The 20,661-nt window shown below is 33.0% G+C and overlaps 3 protein-coding genes and 1 non-coding gene across 4 annotated transcripts; 2 read left to right on the plus strand and 2 right to left on the minus strand.

The window, feature by feature from the left end:
• Window positions 1-7,313: 7,313 nt before the first annotated feature.
• LOC100804906 (pentatricopeptide repeat-containing protein At2g22410, mitochondrial) lies at window positions 7,314-9,906 on the plus strand. Its single transcript, XM_003541366.5, has one exon. It carries the CDS (start codon window positions 7,924-7,926, stop codon window positions 9,832-9,834), a length of 1,911 nt encoding a protein of 636 aa, XP_003541414.2. The 5' UTR covers window positions 7,314-7,923; the 3' UTR covers window positions 9,835-9,906.
• Window positions 9,907-11,225: 1,319 nt separating this feature from the next.
• LOC100793256 (transcription termination factor MTERF6, chloroplastic/mitochondrial) lies at window positions 11,226-13,108 on the plus strand. The gene is made up of 2 exons (XM_003542474.4): window positions 11,226-11,382; window positions 11,646-13,108. Exon 2 carries the CDS (start codon window positions 11,652-11,654, stop codon window positions 12,657-12,659), a length of 1,008 nt encoding a protein of 335 aa, XP_003542522.1. The 5' UTR covers window positions 11,226-11,382; window positions 11,646-11,651; the 3' UTR covers window positions 12,660-13,108.
• Window positions 13,109-14,908: 1,800 nt separating this feature from the next.
• TRNAS-AGA (transfer RNA serine (anticodon AGA)) lies at window positions 14,909-14,990 on the minus strand. The gene has a single exon. It is a non-coding gene; the product is annotated as a tRNA-Ser (tRNA).
• Window positions 14,991-16,079: 1,089 nt separating this feature from the next.
• LOC100805448 (S-adenosylmethionine synthase 3) lies at window positions 16,080-19,403 on the minus strand. Its single transcript, XM_003541367.4, has 2 exons — window positions 19,090-19,403; window positions 16,080-17,661 (listed from the first exon to the last, which is right to left on the minus strand). The coding sequence occupies exon 2, from the start codon at window positions 17,659-17,661 to the stop codon at window positions 16,489-16,491; it is 1,173 nt and encodes a 390-aa protein (XP_003541415.1). The 5' UTR covers window positions 19,090-19,403; the 3' UTR covers window positions 16,080-16,488.
• Between the last annotated feature and the right edge of the window lie 1,258 nt (window positions 19,404-20,661).

Below are 20,661 nucleotides of genomic sequence, written 5' to 3' on the forward strand. Positions count from 1 at the left end.
CATTCAATTTTTACACTTTGCAGGGCCACTTAAATTATGCCATTCTCTTTTTCCCAATGCTACTACTTTACTTCTTACTAATAATGTCAGATAACTTTTCTGGTGTGGTAGGAGAGCTTAGAAAAGCTGATGGCATGCAGAAGAGGGTAGATGGGGTGCCTTAAATGTTGTGTTTGCATGGCTCTCTAAATAAATAATTCTTAATACAATACAATGACGTTAATTACACACAATATTCCCTGCACTATTTTAATATCACTTCCTTTTTTAGTAATAACTAATAAAATAAGAAAAATACATGTCTCAATGCATACACTTTATCTTTATTTTTTGAATGAAAATACTAACTAGTCTCTTTAAGACATTAGTTAAATAGTTAAATAAAAAATTATTAAAATACATAAAATTACGTTGTTGTTCGTGATTACTTTTTTATTTTTTTATTTTTATAATAATTTTTTTAATTAACTAGTATTCTAACGACACTAGTTAATAAAACCCTTATTACAAATAGTAATATTTTGAAAATGAGGTGTGAAATTTGGTGCGCAACTAACACAACCCTTTCTGATAGATGTGTCAGAACTCTGAAAGCACTTGCTGGATTAACCCCATTTTTTGCATTTTTCACCATGCCACCCTCTTCATTGTGTCTGCTACTATTCAGTGAAGCATAACTGTAAGTGGGATTAAACAAATAAATGAATGCATAAATAATGAGTTAAAGTGAAAGAGGTGTGGGCCAGATTCTGATATAGTCAATTCTTATGAACCCCAAGTGAGTAATGATGCATTTTAACCTATGAAAATTTCATGAATGAGGTGGGTCAAAAACTATCCCTTAATGGTCCCCAAAGCTTGATATCAGGGGGCACACGGCCACACGCATAATTGATTGACTCGTAGAAATAACCCTCTGATGGATGATTCACAATCTTAAGACATATGATGAATAATTAAGAAAAGGAGTCCATAAAAATTGCAACCAATCACATTATATATTTGTACAACCATCAGATGTTTTACCAAAGATCAGTTTGTCAAAATCCATTTTTAAGGTTAAATATGAGTAGGCACAAGTTGCTGCATGGAAATTACTGCTCCAAAATTCTGTACTTATTTAGTTTATTTTTTGGTTGCAGCAAACTAAATGATTACTTGTTTTGTTTATTTTTTTTATTGACAAATGTTAATTTTTTAGTTTTTATTAGATATGTTAGTTAGAGGATTTGTACCTGTAATTTTTCTCTCTTTTTCTTCTCCCTTTATCATTTTCTAACCTTTTGACCAATCTTATATTTTCTCTTTAGTTGATTGATTCCTTGATATAGACAAATTCTTGAGTACAATCTTCTGAAGTGAATCATTTGAATAAGATGTTTATAATGTTATTCATTCTTTAGGTGATATGGGAATTAGGGAGATGAGGACCCGCATTCTTTAACACATTGAACTCATTAGATGAAGGTTAGACAATTTATATTTCATTTCAATAGATCATATTTAAACTATGTACTCGAGAATTAAACAGGTCAATCTTCATATAATGGTACCAATTCATTACAATATATATGCGTGACTGTAGTAAATCAGTTTCCGAACAATTATAGTAGACTGGTAAGTGCACTGAGTTTGACTTTCTCTCTAGAAAATGTGTGCTTACCATATTTGGCCACATTTAATGATACAAACTATCCAAATCAAATTATATAACCCCAAACAAGCAATTAAGTAGATTTTGTGAAAGATTGCGAGCAATTTTCGAGACTAAAAATACAAAAAAAAAAAAAAAACAGATAGGTTAGTGCCTACGTCAGATATTTGGTACGTGGACCCCTGACCAATGTCCCACAAATCCTACAAAATTTAGAGTCTTGGGTGCCAACTAGTACAAGAAATTAAGGCATGGTTTCCCATAAGCAAACCACAAAATCGCAAGACATAGATCTATAAGACTCGAAGCAACTACCAAGTTTCCGGCCACAACCACCGCTACAAGATGTTTAAAGATAATAACCACAAAAATAGAGTCTCAAAGAATTCATATACAATAATAAAACCTCAAATTATGCAAACAATAAATGTGACATGAAGAAAAAAAAATATATAAAATGATGGGGATTTTGTGTGCTCTGGATTTTCATGTACAACTTGCAAGAGCTTCTTTTCTTGACCTATAATGAAGACAAATTCACACGATTGGAAACACGCACTACTCTGTCGGTAACATGGAGGAAGTGAGAGATTAAGGGTGTATGATATGGGGATGGGAGTAGGGCCACACCTTGTCTTAGCCGACACAAATCACAAAACTCCTATCATATGACACTTGATTTCAACAATTTTGTTTTACGTTATTGTGAATAATATTGTGATTTCTTGGGAATTGAACGTGTTGTTCATAAAATGGAGATTATGATTATGATCCCATTTGTTATGCTGTATTTCCTATTTTTTACATCGGTTGATAACTTGTAATGAAAGATACACCCTGTTCTTTTTGTTGAAAATATACTCTAAATGGTTGATGTAACTTGTCTTTTGAGATTGCATTTTACTACCAGATTTGGATAAATTTATTCCACCGTCCCTTGACTTTGTCACCTCCAAAGATGGTGTAGTGATTGTGACTGTAGCATTTACGGATTAATTACCTCGCTATCTTCATGTAGTAGGGATTGGGAAAGGTTGTTTCGTGTGGGAGGGTGGCAATGGTAGCAATGGCAAAGCAAATAAAGATGGAATAATGTTCGTGTTATATGTTATTGGTAAGTTGTAAACAAGAAACGTAGCTTTACTTCCGAAAAAAAAATCATATTCGGTTGTTTAATACTATCAAACATGGTTATGTCTTTAAAATTAAGTTTGATTAAAGCAAAAAGCCAAAAATTAAGAACGTAACTTTTGCAATTTGTGAAGAATTTTATATTAAATTTTATTATAAAATTGGTTTTGAAATAAAATATTTTTAAACATAAATCATTTTACTTTAGTTTCAATTTTTATTCACACTAATTTTGTAAAATCAAGATAATCAATAATCAAGTTTATAAATATTCTGAGATATAATCTTAATAAACCAACATTTTTTTTAAAAAATTGATTAATTAAAATAACTAAAATTCAGTTCGCTTAAAAAATTAAGTTTAACAAACAATTGTATTTAAGTAAATAATAATAATAGTGTTACTGTTGTCATAATTTATTATAAAGTTTAATGGTTATGTACATATAATATAAAATATTTACATTCTAATTTAATTAAAAATTATTGTTAGTGTGACTTGTAAGGTAAATTATGTTTATCATAAAGTTTAATGTTTATGATAATATAAAATATTATCATTTAATTATAAATAATTATTGATATGACATTTAACATAATCATTTATAATGTATAGTATTTTTTTTTATCTCTATTACTAATACACCATTTCTTTAATAATACACTTTTTGTTGTTGAGTATAATTCACATATATTCTACTAAATAATATGATATTGTTTCTTATTTGATTAATAAATCTTATTTCTTATTTATCAAGTTCTACATAGATTTTATTCGAAAATATATTAAAAATAATATGTTTGCGTAAAAAAAGAATATGTTAAATATCATATCTCCAAATTTTCTTCCTATTTTCTATATATACCATTTAGTACTCGACTACTCTTAAAAGAGTCCACGTACTACCTTATTACTCTGGGTTTTAGTATTCATGGCCTTTGCATGTGTAATTGGCTGTCTGGGAAGGTTTTATAAAAAAAAAAACATTTGTATTATACAGACTATAATGCTTTCTTTTGAGGTTGCAGGACTCATTCATTGTAGATTCGGATTTGGTCTCTCTTGGACACACCTTGTGTTCCAACTGAGCTAATTAATAAAACTTAGCTTCTTTGCTGTAAAAAAAAAAAAAAAAAATTATTGCTTTCTTTTTAACGTAAATATAATAGCTTATCTCTCTGACATTGATAAAAACTTATGGAAAAGAAAAGGAATATTCATTTAGCAACTCACCTCAATAATTTATTGACTCTGTTAATTTGAAAGTTTTTTTTTTCTCTTTCCGTCCGTGAACCTATTACAAAGGTGTCACGTGGTTTCGTAGTGGCTGGAGTTTAGACTTATGGTGCTCTATATTATATAAAACAATAAATAATGCTTTTGACAGTATTTTTTAAGTAGGGCAATTATTTATGAAAGTGATAAAACACAAACATTTATTTTTCCAAGAAAAAAATCAACTTGTGTATGGATTGGATACTCTAGTCTTACGAAGAAATAGGACATTGTACTATTCACTACTTTCCAAGCTGTTATATTATTTGTTTATACAATAACACATACGACAATTTGTATGCTCCACTTTCTATTCATAAATGAAAAATAATAATTTTATAAAATTAATCTAATTATTATTAATTTATTAATTTATTTATTTTTTATCATTAATATTGTAAGAGATATAAATAAAAAAATAATTAATATTATATTAATAATTTAAAATGATATTTATTTTAAAATTTATTTTTCCTTTTTATACAATGATTATTATGAGACAAAGAAAATAATATGATTTTTTCTCTTTATCTCTCTTTATTATATCATTAATTCATTTCATTTTTTCTCTTTATCGTAAATTTTTTTATACAAACAAAATTTCTCATATTTTTATTTTTTTCTAATCATTATAATTAAGGTCTTTGATTAATTTTATAACTTTTAATAAATTTTAACCAATTAGAGAGTGGGTTAAAAATTATCTTTCTAACATTTTTCTAATTGCATTTATCGATTTTGATTATTTAAAAATGATTTTACAAAAAATAGAAAATAATTTTGTTTATGATGTTTTTCTAAAAATATAAAATAAATTCGGTAATTTTTTTAAAAAAATTAAGATAATTTGTAAATTTTGAAACTAAAATAAAAAGCACAATTTTTTTTATGAAGTTTACGTATGCTAAGAATTAGGAATTAAATTGTGGTCAATGACCAAATTGATACTCGAAACAATTGGCCTGAAAGATCAAAATTACCCACTTAATCCACGATTAGTCAAATGTTGTAATAATTTAGTATGATTGTCAACTTTTCACCATTAACATTAACGCCAATTCTATGTGGCCAAAACACAACCGTTTTGCTCATCCACGTGGCAAGCTAACTTGCCAAATTCAAAACAATGTGTTGGACTAAATTGTTAGAAAATCATTTCCCCTTTAAAAAATTCAACTTTGGACTAAATTGTGAACAAATTTAACAATGTGCTTCAAACTAAATTGCCAACAAACTTTTTTCCATCTTCTTTCCCAAATTTGAAACAGCTAGGCAACAATAATGGATGAAACCATAAATGCGATAGATATTTAACATGGGTTGGTGTTTCAATTTAAGTATTGGTTAGTCCAGTATATGTGTAACAACTCGATCGAATCACATCGAAATGAGAGGGATTCAAAGGCTGTACAACTATGAGACTATACAACTGAGGATAACTTAAAGGAATTAATTGATATTACCAATACTAACAAATATATTTATTTTTCGGTAGCCCATCACTTAAGAACTTCATAGTTAAGCGTGCTTAGCTTGGAGTAGTTATGGAATGAGTGACCTTCTAGAAAGTTTCTCGGAAAACATGTGAGTGAGGACAAAACACGCTGAAAAGTCTTGTGTTGGTTTGTGGGGTCAGCATCGGAAAGGGTTACTTATAGAGGGTTCTGACTAATAAGGATGTTGAGTGAAGTGTCACCGCGTGAAGTGTCGTAGTGTGAGAACCACCAAGAATTCGAAAATTAGGGATGTTACAAATGGTAGCAAAGCAAACATCTCTCCCAGTACAGTGGTGTGGTTCAAGGACGAACCAGGTGGAAGCTGGTGGGCATATAACACCTCGATCGAATCACACCAAAAATGAGAGTGATCTATGGAGATATGAGACTGTATAACTAAGGATGACTTAAAGAAATTAATTGGTACTGCCTATATCAACAAGATGCATCTACTTTTCGGTAATTCATCACTTAAAAACTTTATAGTTAAACATATTTGGCGTGGAGTAGTTATGGGATGAATGACCTTCTCGAAAGTTTTTCGAAAAACGTTTGAGTAAGGATAAAATACGCTAAAAAGTCTTTTGTTGGTTTGTAGGGTTAGTCATTGATCTGAAAGCAAACAAAACTTATTTTCAAGGTCTTGAAAAGTGTTACCTACAGAGAATTTTAATCGGTGGAAGATTCTGACCAATAAAGATGTTGAGTAAAATATATAAGGTGAAGTAAGATAATATGAGAGCTGTGAAGAAGTTGAAAATAAAAAATGTTATGAAGTGATGGTTTTGTAGGGACAAAAGGAGATGGGAGTGTTGCCCTTTGTTTTCTAGTTGAAGAAGACTCGAAAAGATAGTGTTTTAGCTTTGTGGGATTCACCTCTTTAAGTTACCTACATTGTTTTCTCATGTTTCAGCATTAGACCAAGCATCAAAGAAACTCCCTTAAGAAAAAGAACATTCTTTTCACAATCCACCTCCAACCCACTTCAATTCTTTCTCAAAACACCATAACCAGTACCTTAAGAGGTGAATCCCGCAAGGCCAACCAAGGGTTTGTACCGAAAACAAGAACTTCAAGATCAAACTAAAAGAATAAAAGCAAACCCCAAAAAAACCTTTCCCTTCTCCCAAACTTCCACCTTGATGTTTATTGTTTTGTTCTATGATGCAATGGAGGAGATCTGTTGTGCCTGAAAAATTTTGCAGTTTGCCTTTAATTGACAAAATGGTCCCTCATTCACACTTAATGCCAAAATGATCCCTCATTTTCTATAGTTAATGTCAAAATGGTCCACGACGTGATTAAAGGAAATGAAATAATTAGTTGCAGAATAAATTCATATTTTGGTACCTGAACCAAACATTAACAACCAGAACATCTTAAAAAAAACCATATGTATTTAAGATTAAAGAGAAATGGTCACGTACTGTTTAAAAGGGTTTGTGGCACTCTGATGTGGTAGATTCTTTCAGCTCTAGGATTAGGGAATTTATGAGATTTTGAGCATAAGTTGTTACTTTTGGGTGAATCTATTGGATTATATATTTCATGTTCTTCAAGAATTCGTTTTGTAATTACTGGGTGGATCCAATGTTTCACCACATCTCAAAACGAAGGAAAACACACCATTGTCAGTGTTCATGGTATTGATTGATGCAACTTGTAAAGAAAGTGGAGTTGGTCAGGCAATGAAGCTGTTCAATGAGATGAGGAGAAAAGGATGCAAACCTGATGTGGTTTCATCCATTGCTAGCTGTTTCAGATTTGGGGAAGGAAATGGAAAAAAAAGCTTTGCTGAAAATTTAGTCTGGAGTGCATTTTTCCTTCGTTTTTAAAGGGGAAATGATTTGCTGAAAATTTAGTCCAACCCAGCGCTATGGATTTGGCCCGTTAGCGTGCCACATGGAAGAGCGAAACTGTTCATTGAGGCCACGTAGGATTGGCGTTAACATAAATTGATAGAGTGACTAAATTGGAATAAAAATAAGATAAACGGACTAAATAATTTTTTTAAAAAATAAAGAATTTGAAAAAAAAACAAATTAAATTTTTTTAAAAATAAAAATTTAAATTGAATAAAAAAATAAAATAAAGAATCAAATAAGTTATTTATTTATCCGGGAAAAAAATAGTTCGAAGCAATTAAAAATAGGAAAAATATTATGCAATTCCTTACCCCATGTTGGGCATCGAAACAATGAAACCAAAACTTGGACCAATCCGTGTTTGTGTTGGTTGAGCGCACTTTGCACCATTTTCCTGCAACTAATATTGATCTGTTTCGGTAACAAAGTCACGAACTTGCAGTTATGGTTAGACGAAAATGCATGCATGCATATTATTAGCACCATTAGAAAGAGCAAGGAATGAATGGTTTGAAAACACTGTTATCATCATGCAGAACCATTCACCAAGCGCTTCAAATCCACGCCCAAATGGTGGTCACAGGGCGCCACCACGACCCATTCCTCATGACACCACTCATCTCTTTCTTCGCCGCCGCCAACAGCAACGCTCTTCACCACTCCCATCTTCTCTTCACCCAAATCCCAAACCCTGATCTCTTCCTCTTCAACCTCATCATCAGAGCCTTCTCTCTCTCCCAAACCCCCCACAACGCTCTCTCTCTATATAAAAAAATGCTATCTTCTTCCCCACCCATATTCCCTGACACCTTCACCTTTCCCTTCCTCCTCAAGTCCTGCGCCAAGCTTTCGCTTCCCAGACTCGGCCTTCAGGTCCATACCCACGTTTTCAAAAGTGGGTTTGAGTCCAATGTTTTTGTTGTCAACGCGCTTTTGCAGGTGTACTTTGTTTTCGGGGATGCCCGTAATGCCTGCAGGGTGTTTGATGAAAGTCCTGTGAGGGATTCTGTTTCGTATAACACGGTGATTAATGGGCTTGTGCGTGCGGGTCGCGCTGGTTGTTCTATGAGGATTTTTGCGGAGATGAGAGGGGGTTTTGTTGAGCCTGATGAGTATACCTTCGTTGCGTTGTTGTCGGCTTGTTCTTTGTTGGAGGATCGTGGGATTGGGAGGGTGGTGCATGGGTTGGTGTATAGGAAATTGGGTTGTTTTGGCGAGAATGAGTTGTTGGTGAATGCGCTTGTTGATATGTACGCGAAATGTGGGTGTTTGGAGGTGGCCGAGAGAGTTGTGAGAAATGGGAATGGGAAGAGTGGTGTTGCGGCTTGGACTTCTTTGGTGAGTGCATATGCTTTGCGTGGGGAGGTTGAGGTTGCAAGAAGGTTGTTTGATCAAATGGGGGAGAGAGATGTGGTTTCTTGGACGGCTATGATCAGTGGCTACTGCCATGCCGGGTGTTTTCAGGAAGCACTGGAACTGTTTGTGGAGTTGGAGGATTTGGGGATGGAACCGGACGAGGTTGTGGTGGTTGCTGCTCTTTCGGCATGCGCACGGCTTGGTGCCCTTGAGTTGGGAAGAAGGATCCACCACAAGTATGATCGTGATAGTTGGCAGTGTGGTCACAACAGGGGATTCACTTGTGCTGTTGTGGATATGTATGCCAAGTGTGGAAGCATAGAGGCTGCTTTGGATGTGTTCCTCAAAACAAGCGATGATATGAAAACTACTTTTCTCTATAACTCCATTATGTCTGGCCTTGCTCATCATGGCCGTGGTGAACATGCCATGGCTTTGTTTGAAGAAATGAGGTTGGTGGGTTTAGAGCCAGATGAGGTCACATATGTAGCACTTTTATGTGCCTGTGGGCATAGTGGTCTGGTTGATCATGGCAAGAGGCTGTTTGAGTCCATGTTGAGTGAGTATGGTGTTAATCCTCAGATGGAGCACTATGGCTGTATGGTTGATCTTCTTGGTAGGGCTGGTCATTTGAATGAAGCATATCTTTTGATTCAGAATATGCCGTTCAAGGCCAATGCTGTGATATGGAGAGCATTGTTGAGTGCTTGCAAAGTAGATGGAGATGTGGAATTGGCTAGACTTGCCAGTCAAGAGCTTCTTGCAATGGAGAATGATCATGGGGCCCGTTATGTGATGCTATCTAATATGTTAACTCTCATGGATAAGCATGATGAAGCTGCAAGTGTGAGAAGGGCAATTGATAATGTTGGCATCCAGAAGCCACCTGGTTGGAGCCATGTGGAAATGAATGGAACTCTTCACAAATTTCTGGCTGGTGATAAATCTCACCCGGAGGCCAAAGCAACTGAGTTCATGCTCAGGGACATTGATATGGGACTGAAATCTATTGGGCATAGTATTAGTGTATCAAAAATGGTGTTTGATGTAGATTAAGAACGTTTTTAGGTAAAGAGTTTAATTAATTCTTTATTTAATAAATTTATCAAATGAGAGCTTATTAATTAATTCTTTATCATAAGCTTAATTGTGAAATAAGTTTTATAAAAAGTTCATTTTGACAAGTTCCTGATAAGCTTGATAATAAGTTAAATAAACTTATTCAAACGTCAAATGTCACCACCTTCAAATCCCTAATAAGTCTTGAACAATTTTTTCTAAACGTCCTGATTTGAAAGATTAGGGTTGAAAGCTCCTCGGATCACCTAGACCACAATCAGTTTTTAATGTATTGACTAAATCAAGCTCTCATCAACCTATGACAAACTAACAAAGGGAAGATCATGACAAGGAACTACTTATGATCTTTGATGATTAATCCAAAATAAAATAGATATTGATAAGAACTTTTATATAGTAACTTTGAAGTTTTTTTTTTTAAGGAAAGTAACTTCGAAGCTTATTTCTTAAAAATATGCAATTTTTTATCTTTTCTATTTTGTGACACGTTTCATGAATTATGAGCTTTTCTTTTACACAAATGAATTATGAGCTTCTATTAAGTTGATGATTTTCTTCTTCTTTAATCAATTATCTAATCAAACGAGACTTATAATTTTCTTAATCATTTTAATTAATATTTTTAAAATAAAAATTAAAAGTTAAAACAATGTTTAAGGAAACATTATAAGCTATTGTAACAAGATTTAATTATAGTAAAATTGACGTTTTGTTTAAGCCTTAGAAGCCGTTATGAGCCACAGTGCTACTATCCTATGAAGTACCGATACTGATACGGACACCAGACACGGACATGCGGACACCTGTAATGTCTAAAATATAGAATATAGTACGGATGTCGTGTCGGTGCCGGACACTGATACGGACGCGTGTCGGACACCGAAGACGGCAAGGGACTGGAGTGTCCGTGCTTAATAGCTACTATCAGCCACAATGCTGTAAGAAATAAGAAATGTCAAAGCAAAGTGTAAAGATTATAAGAAAAGATTTGAGTTTAATCTCACAAAATGCATTATCACAAAGAAAGAAAAATAGTTATAAGTGTAACTAGGCTACACAGAAAAATTAATCTTATAGTCAACTTAAAAGACGAAAATTTGTGAAAATACTTGTGATCTCAAAGAAAAGTCAAAAAGTTTAGTTAAGGTGATTAAAAAAAAGTGTGGAAGTGGGTGAAGTTGAAGCAATACTTCTTCTCCATCTCCTCCCCTGAAGTCACTTGTTCTTTAGGGAAAGTGAAAGTTCTTAAACAGTGGAAGAACTACGGAAATTAAGTCAAGAAACTACAACACGTGTCAAAATCTGGAGCATTGTATTAATCCAACGGTCCAAAAGTCAGCAAAGGAAGGGTAACATTACACACCTTATCTTTCATTCAATCACAACAACAGAAGGCACACTCACTCACTCACTCACCGGGTCATTTTATTTTATTTTATTTTCTCAATTTTGTTCAACAATCTCAGAGCGCTCTTCTGCTCCCAACGCATATGCATACTGCACAATCACCACCACCACCCTTCGGTAACACTTCCTAACATCCATTTCCCACATATGTTCAAAACTGTTTATTTACCATTATGTTTTGTCCCTCGCAAAATTGTTACTTGTTAGTGTTGAACTGTTAATCAAAGGTTTTGCATATCTATTTGTAATTTGTATTGAACAAAACCTGTTATTTTTAACCTTTCAATTGCACTAAGCTTCATGTTGTTATTCTTCTAGTTCTCTTGGGTGTTTGCATATGTAAAGCTCATTTTTTTATCCTTAAAATTTATGGTTTTTAGAGTAATATGGAGATCACGAGCAGCCATAGCAGCGGCAGCATGATGTGGTTTTTCAAAGATAAGGGCTTTGATGACAACAGTGTGCAAGGAATGTTCCGAAAGTGCCGGCGCCTCGAGGGTGTGCATCAGGAAAGAGCAAGTGAGAATTGGGACTATTTGAGAAGCATTGGCATTGAGGAAAGGAAACTGCCCTCAATTGTTTCGAAATGCCCCAAAATTCTTGCACTAGATCTTTATGGGAAGATTGTGCCCACTGTTGAGTGTCTCAGGACATTAGGAACAAAACCTAATGAGGTTGCTTCTGCCATAGCAAAGTTCCCTCACATACTCTCAAACAGTGTGGAAGAGAAGCTTTGTCCCCTTTTGGCATTCTTTCAGACTCTAGGTATCCCTGAAAAGCAAATTGGGAAAATGATACTGCTCAACCCTAGGCTTATTAGTTACAGCATTGAAACAAAGCTGACGGAAATTGTGAACTTCCTTGTGAACCTTGGTCTCAGTAAGGATGGAATGATCGGAAAAGTTATAGTCAGGGACCCGTATATTATGGGTTATAGTGTCGATAAGAGGCTTCGCCCTACTTCAGATTTTCTGAAGTCAATAGGGCTGAGTGAGGCAGATCTTCAAGCGGTGGCTGTGAACTTCCCAGGAATCTTGAGTAGAGATGTGAACAAGCTTTTGGTACCCAATTATGCGTATCTAAAGAAACGTGGATTTGAAGAGAGACAGATAGTTGCTTTGGTGGTTGGTTTTCCTCCTATTCTGATCAAGAGCATTCAGAATTCGTTAGAACCGAGGATCAAGTTTTTAGTAGATGTAATGGGGAGACAAGTTGATGAAGTCATTGATTATCCTTGCTTCTTTCGGCATGGCCTGAAGAGAAGAATAGAGCCACGATACAAACTTCTAAAGGAGAGGAGTTTAAATTGTAGCTTGAGTGAAATGTTGGATTGTAATAGGAAGAAGTTCTTCATGAAGTTTGGCTTGTTAGAAGGCCATGCCTTGAGTAACTAGATCTCATCTCTTTTTTTTGTTATTGATTTTCATAATTAGTTAAATAGTTTATTAATATTGCTGTCCTCTGATGTTGGAGTCAGTAACTTCCAAGGATTTTTGTTATTCCATGTATGTCTGATCTTTTGTTCAAATTCATAATGTTGTCATCTGTTGTAACTAAGATGATAGGTTATCCTTTGGATCTATGATAGAGATATGTTTGCCTGGAATCTGTACCAACGGTTGCCCTGCCATCATATGAAGCCGAGTCACCAGATGAAGCAGCTTTTGTCATAGCTGCAAGGGAGCATATCATTGCATGAATTGAATTATGAAATTGAAAAAAAGGTTGACAGGTTGGCTAGCTAGCTCCTTTTACCATGTTTTTGTTGTAGTTATACATATCTGCCCTATTTATTGATGCACTCCAAAATTCTCACCTTAGATGTGAGATTATCTAATTTTTATTTAATAGAGTTTCAGCTTCTATTGCCAACAAAGTTTGGTCTGGCTTCTCACTAAAACAAAATTACAATAGGAATTTCAAAGTTATGATTTACTTTTCCTTTCACATCTTTTATTGTAATTTCATGGATGATATAAATTATTGTTATGAGGAAATTTTCCTTTTGTAGAATAATCTGTTAAGGGAAAGATATTCAGAAAGTGTCTTTGTTCTTAAATCTGGTTTTAGGATGAAAAATTGAGGGAAAGAAAATTATTTGCTTAAAGCCTTTCACTTTGTCAAGAATTAATACCTTAAGAAAGAGAAGCAAAAAAATGTTAAAAAAATTACCAGCTATAAGAAAATCATCTTTCACTCTCAATAAGAGAAAATTCAACTTGAAACTTGATAAATTATTTGGTTCATATACCGCAATTGAGTGGTATATTTCTAGTTTGTTTTCTTTGTCTTTATTTCTGATTAATTCTGTCAATAGGTTTGAACCTGATTGATATCTTTGGTCCATAGTGAGAGAAAGTGATTTAAAATTCTTTGAACAGAACAAGTCTTTATATATCGACTTCTCAGTAGGATGTAACTAACTACACTAAACTTGGTAGAAAACATGATTCAACTGGTATTGACATTGGTTAGCTCTCTAACACAAATGTCACTATTAATTATGGTTGTTGACATTCTCATTCAAATCCAATGACCAAGCAAGTACTAAAGTGAATGGGAGAATTGATGCATTTTCTACTTGTTATTACTCCCACTTGGAGTACGAAGTGATGAGGTCAAACACACAAGACCTGCATCACATGTATCTATTCCCCTGTTGTTACTCTCTCCGAGTCATAACATTATTATACTTGAATGTTGAAGTTTCTTTTACAAATAACCAACCTTGCACTTTGTTGCTCGTAGTCTTCAACCAGGAACAACAGTACCATTCATGGAAAGTCTGCCTAACACTTGAAATTCAAATTCATCAATGTTTATACTTGTATTTGAGTAAAAATACTATGTATATTTCACACTCATACGAAGACGCGAATGCATTGCCAACATTTTAGTTAAATAGACTATCTTTTTAATGAGTTTTTTTTATTATTTATTTTTATTACAAACTAGTAAAATAAAAATGCTATTTAATACTATAATTATAATATACCTTTATTCAAATAGTTACTAAAAACTATATTTTTTAATGAAATATATTTTTCATAATAATTGAGGTTACATGATAAATTTTCAAATAAATAAAAAATGATATAAATATGAGTAATATTAAAAATTTATAATTTAATTGATATATAATGTTAATTAGCCTAAAAATTTTTACACTATCAATCAATTATAATTTAAGATATGGTGACTTTTAAGGTAATTAGGATTTAGACTCTTTTTTTAAAGATGTGACATTTTTTTTATTGATTGGCAATATAAATTTTTTTACACCGTTAACTACATGTAAGTTAAATTCAAATTTGTATAAGTATTCACAAATTCTATTTGATTGGTTTTTAAAATTCAATTGAATCAAGTTGGATATTTGTTAAGTGCATGTTTAGTTTCACATTCAATTTTTCAAAATCACGTTATAATACCAATTAACATAATTTTACAACCAACTTATTTTTATACGTGCCACATTCGGTTCTGAAATGAGCTAATTTTATGTGGCAAATTTGAAATGAGTTATTATAAAAAAAAAAAAAAAACAAGTTATTTAAATCTAAATAACTTATTTTTATAATAAAAAAATCTAAACATACATACATTATGAATTTTGCCAATACTCATACTAAAAGTTAAAATACGTGAGCGGCAGGATTCGAACCTGCGCGGGCAGAGCCCACATGATTTCTAGTCATGCCCGATAACCACTCCGGCACGCCCACTTTTTATCTGTTTAAGATAGCACTATTTTTAATCACATCTTTTTTATGTTACGAAAATTAGGTAAATCAAAATGCAACAGAGCTACAATAACACGTTAAAAGTATATCGCATGGCAATATATCCACCCAGACTAACAACAACCTACAATTTCAATTATGCATGCAGCTGTTCCTGATTGGCTTAAAAAGAATGTCTTGTTCAAAGTGGTGTATTCTCCCGATGTACACTAGTTTTTGTAACTGTGCATGTTGTCGTACTTATTAGGGTCATAGAAATTGAAGATTCAGTTTAAAAAGATTGCAAGTTTTGTACTAAGAAAGATTGATCGAGTTGATAAGGAAAAAACTCTATCTCAAAAGAATGTATATTAGATTCTTGTTATCGATATAAAAATTTTATTGGTGAATAATTTATAAGTATTCTACCAGTGTTATTTGAGTCTTAAGATATGTTTGAGCCTTGATGAGTCTTGAAACTCAATTCACCTGAATTTTTTCATTTAAAAAAATTGCAAATTCTGTATAAAGTGGTGTATTCTCCCATGGCCTTTTGCAAAAGCCAGCTGCCATTGTGCTTCATATTTCAGATTATACGCTGTTTTGCTAGTATACTTACATTTTTCTATGTACTGGCCAAGAGAATTCATGAAATACGAAATTAACTTAGAAAGGGATTTAAGATTAACCTCTGTAAATGCTAGCAACAGAGCTGAGCTAAAAAAAAATAGAGCTGAGCTCGTAAAGCAAGAAGATATTGATGGATTTCTTGTAGGTGGTGCTTCATTAAAAGTACGCGATTTATTCAAAATTTACTTGACCAGTGTGCTTTATTCCTATAGTTTGTAAAATGAACTCGGATACTATCAGTTTAGGATTATATTATCTTAAGCTATGAGTAAGGGAACACCACGTCACCACCTATGCTGGCTAATGGGCAATCTTGTCTTGTTTCACTTGAGCCGAATATTATGCTTGCAAATTCTCTCTGTATCTGACATTTTTAACCATCCAACAATTTCTATGAATGTCTGATTAAAAACCTAACCATTGCACCCAGTAGAAATTAAAAAACAATTTCTGAAGTCATTGCGATGGCGAAACATATATAATTAAACAGTGTCAAAAGAAAGAATCAAACAAATGGCATTCTAAGTTTACCCCAACCACGCAAGATTGGTTGCAAAATAATCAAATATCAGAAAGGCGAGGGATAAAAAAAGGTGAACAACAAAGAAAATTTCAAGAGAAAAGGCAAAAACCAAAAGAGGTAGCTAGCCAGCTAATGCTGCTTGCATGCTCCTATTGTGCAAACGCCTCCACTTAGGACACAGCACATTTCCGCTCCCATTCCTCATCCAAGCCGAGAAACACAATCTTAAATGAAGTATGTACTCACCGAAGCTCCTTTATTATTATTTTCCTAACCCAAAATCAGAAAGATGGTTACCAATTACGATGATAACCACCTTAAGAAACAACACCAATGCCAATGAATCAGTCAAGCACTGGGCTTGAGTATCTTCACTGTCTCCCATGTGAAATCAGGATCATCTCTTCCAAAATGGCCATAAGCAGCAGTCTTCTGGTACCTGAAGTTTCCCCCTCTCATGAGGTCAAGATTGATGGAAATCATTCCAGGCCTGAAGTCAAAATGCTCCTTAATCAAAGCCAGAATATCACTGTCTGGAATCTTCCCAGTTTTGTAGGTATCCACAAACACAGACAGTGGATCAGGCACCCCAATTGCATAGGAAACCTGCACAATGCAACGGCGCGCGAGCCCTGAAGCCACCACACTCTTTGCTGCTTGCCTAACAATGTATGCACCACTCCTATCAACCTTGGTAGGATCCTTGCCAGAGAAGGCACCTCCACCATGAGCACCCCACCCACCATAGGTATCAATGATGATCTTCCTCCCAGTGAGTCCTGCATCTCCATGAGGTCCTCCAATCACAAACCTACCAGAAGGGTTGAGGTGGAAGATGGTATTGTCATCAAGGTACTCAGCTGGGATCACAGGCTTTATCACATGTTCTTTCAAATCTTTCGCAATTTGATCATTTGTCACAGTTTCATCATGTTGGGTTGAGATGAGGACTGTGTGCACACGGATAGGGACCATTGCCCCACCATCATTCCTGTACTCAACAGTCACTTGGGTTTTGCCATCAGGCCTCAACCAAGGACATGTCTTGTTCTTTCTCACTTCAGTGAGCTTGGCACCAAGCTTGGTAGCAAGCACATGAGTGAGTGGCATTAGTTCGGGTGTTTCGTCTGTGGCATAACCAAACATGTGGCCTTGGTCACCGGCTCCGATTTCCTCGGGCTTCTTGGTCAAGTGGCCGTGAACTCCCTGTGCAATGTCAGGGCTCTGTTGCTCAATGTTGACAAGAACATTGCACTTGTCAGCATCGAGACCAACATCAGCAGACACAAACCCAATACCTCTGCAAGTGTCGCGGACTATTTTCTCGTAGTTCACCTTGGCCTTGGTTGTGATCTCCCCAAAGACCATGACCATGTTGGTTTTTGTACAGGTCTCGCAGGCAACCTTGCTCTCTGGGTCTTGCTCCAAGCAAGCATCGAGGATGGCATCAGAAACCTGGTCACAGATCTTGTCGGGGTGGCCCTCGTTTACAGATTCTGAGGTGAAGAGGAAGGTTTCCATCTTTGCCGTTCAAAGTTAGAAAAAAAGCGTGGATCATATGTACATGTTAATTGACTTATATATAGAAGCAATTGAGTTGAAATTGTAAAGGCAACTTCTAGTGCATACATATCTACGAAATGATCAAAGTTCCTAAAACGTCCTGCAAGGAGGACGGCTCTACCACCAAGGAAAGAAAATAATTCACACTTCAAATATATACTGCTAAACCGCTTTATAATCATGCATAATTAACAGAATGATTCAGAAGTCCTTTAGTTGCTTTTAAAATATTCATCGTTACATGATACTATCAATAAAGTCTTTAAATAACCTACATTTATAAGTAAAAATAATTATAACTATGCTATTTTTAGATTAAAGGTTGAAAATTACTTTTACACATTCCAATATATGATAGCGAATTCTAATACACAAAATGGAAGAAAAAAAAATCAATCTTTTAAAAAGTACTTTTAATCTTTTCTAATTAAAATCCAAACATGTACCGATAATGTAAAGTTTTCCAATGATAATGATAATTTATACATGATAATGATAATTTATAATTTGATGATAACTTAAAAATCTTTTAAAATTATTTATTTTTAATATTAAAATAATTGTTTAGTCTAGGGATGTAGAAAAATTAGTTATAAAAAAATTGAATCGAACTGGTTTCAAACTGTTTTAATTGGTTCAATTTTATATTCAAATAATTGAACTGATTTAAAAATCGGTTCAAAATTAAATTGATTTTTAACCTGTTTTAAAATGATTCTAAGAGTTTAATCAATTTTAATTTAGTTTTTCAATTATTTTTTTTGAACTAGTTCGAGAAAAAAATCAATTCAATTTAAGTTCGATTATAATCCAATTCACTAAAAATCAGTTTTTTTGCATACTCCTTGTTTAGTGTGTTATGTAAGCTAATTATTTGTGATTATATGATAATGTTAAATCTAATAATAGTGTTTTCATAATACCAAAACTTGTCATTGGCTTTTATGTGAATTCTGTACAGTATTGTTGATTGCTAACAAAACTTAGCATTGATCTAGATTCGAATCTAATAGTAGAAAAAGGCGTGGGATCTTGTTTCTTAAATTCGTCGTGTTCGTGAATAGAGATCAAATCTTGTAATATTCATTTCAATATCTCAAACAGAAACGGCATTGTCACTTATTCAAACGTGACCTACAATCGCAATTCACCAATAAAAAAGCCAATCGAGGCGAGCGTCCGATCCAGTAAGGAATCAAACGCGGCACAGAGCATGTTCATATTCGCAACTTCAATTTTGCATGGAATGAAATAACAAGAAACAGGAAAATTTATACGGTTATCACAGAAATGAAATCAAATGGTAGATCGTAAATGCAAATTAAAATGGCAAAAGAGAAGAAACAGGCATATGCATTGTGAAATGGGAGAGGGATACGAACGTACCGTGTGTGTGTATTTTGGAGTTGGAATGAGAAGGAGAAGATGCGAAATTGAAGAGGAAGAGATGAGATGAATAGTGTTATGTGTACATATATTGCCAGTGAGATAGAGAGATTACGTAGCGGAAGACTCGTTCCATCTCCCCCCTCTCTCTCTCCTTCTCTCTTATTTTCTGTCTATTTTCTTATTTTTCTTTTCATTTACTACCATGTTTTAGTTTTACACTATTTTTTTCATGTTTGTAAAAAAAGAAACACTATTTTTCTTTTCAATTGTGCAACAATTGTTTATATATGACACATAGCTTTAATTTCTTGGGTCACTCTAGAGAATCTTCAAATATAAAAATAAAAAAAGTGCAACATACTAACCCTTGTCCAATATTTGAATTGATAAAAAAAATTAAAATAAAGGGAAGTAAAATTAATGTTACTAAGTTACATTGCTTCGATTGTTTAAAATAAAATTTGATAAAATGTATTCTTACATTCCATTCTTGTTGCACTACGAGACAATTTTAACTTCGATTCTTGCATAATGTTTACAAATAATTTTTTTATGTGGAAATAAACGTTCTTTCTTCGAATCTCATAAAAGTCAAGTTAGTTAAATGATTGTCTTGTCTCTTTAAAATAAGTTAAACTAACTTAGTTTAACGTGTCTCGCACGTTATTAAATTTATATGAAAAAAATTTAATATTTTATTAATTATTTGGTTTAAATTTTAATAAATATATGTGAGTAGATATATCAATAAATATCTACATATATTTTTATATACACATGCTTCAAATCATTGTTAAATCATTGTTATTATTGAGATTGTTGCCTTAGATAAGATTTCTTTCACTTGAGTGATTTCTACCTCTTTCGACTTTCTTTTAAAAAAGTTAAATTTGTTTTTTTATTTTTATTTTTTCATTTGCATGCTTGATATGGGATAGTAAAAATTGAGATAAGTTGTTTAATTATAATAGAATTCCATGTCTTGTTAATTAAATAATTTATTATGATTTGCATGTATGCTTTCATATTTTACACTTATAGTTGATTGCATAATTTGAACATTTTAAATATATCACAATTAATAAATAAAATATTTTATTTATTATTTTGATCACATGATAATTAATTATTGTAATTATAAAAATTATTTCAGAGAAACTAATAAATTAATTAAGGTCTGATATAAAATAAAAATTCATATGATTTGATGATTTAGTTAAACTAAATATATACTCATGATAATTTTCTGAATTATTTATACAATACTGGCAAATTTACTATAGATAATTTTTTTGTCGGAAAGTAAATAAAACTGAAAAAAAATCAAAAGTAGAATGATAAAAAAATTTGTTTGATTCAAATATTCTCATGATAATTTGTTTACTAAATAAATTTTGAAACCAGATATACTTAATAAATCAATTAATTAGCAACCAAACATTATTAACACAAGCATGTCTAACTAAGACAATCAAATATTCAATATATCAACCAAATTTTAATAAAATATAATTAGAATGAAAATTAGTATTTAATGGTATATTTATATTTGGTATTAATATTTTATTC

The sequence above is a fragment of the Glycine max genome, chromosome 13 (assembly GCF_000004515.6).
Source record: "Glycine max cultivar Williams 82 chromosome 13, Glycine_max_v4.0, whole genome shotgun sequence".
Classification (NCBI taxonomy): domain Eukaryota; kingdom Viridiplantae; phylum Streptophyta; class Magnoliopsida; order Fabales; family Fabaceae; genus Glycine; species Glycine max.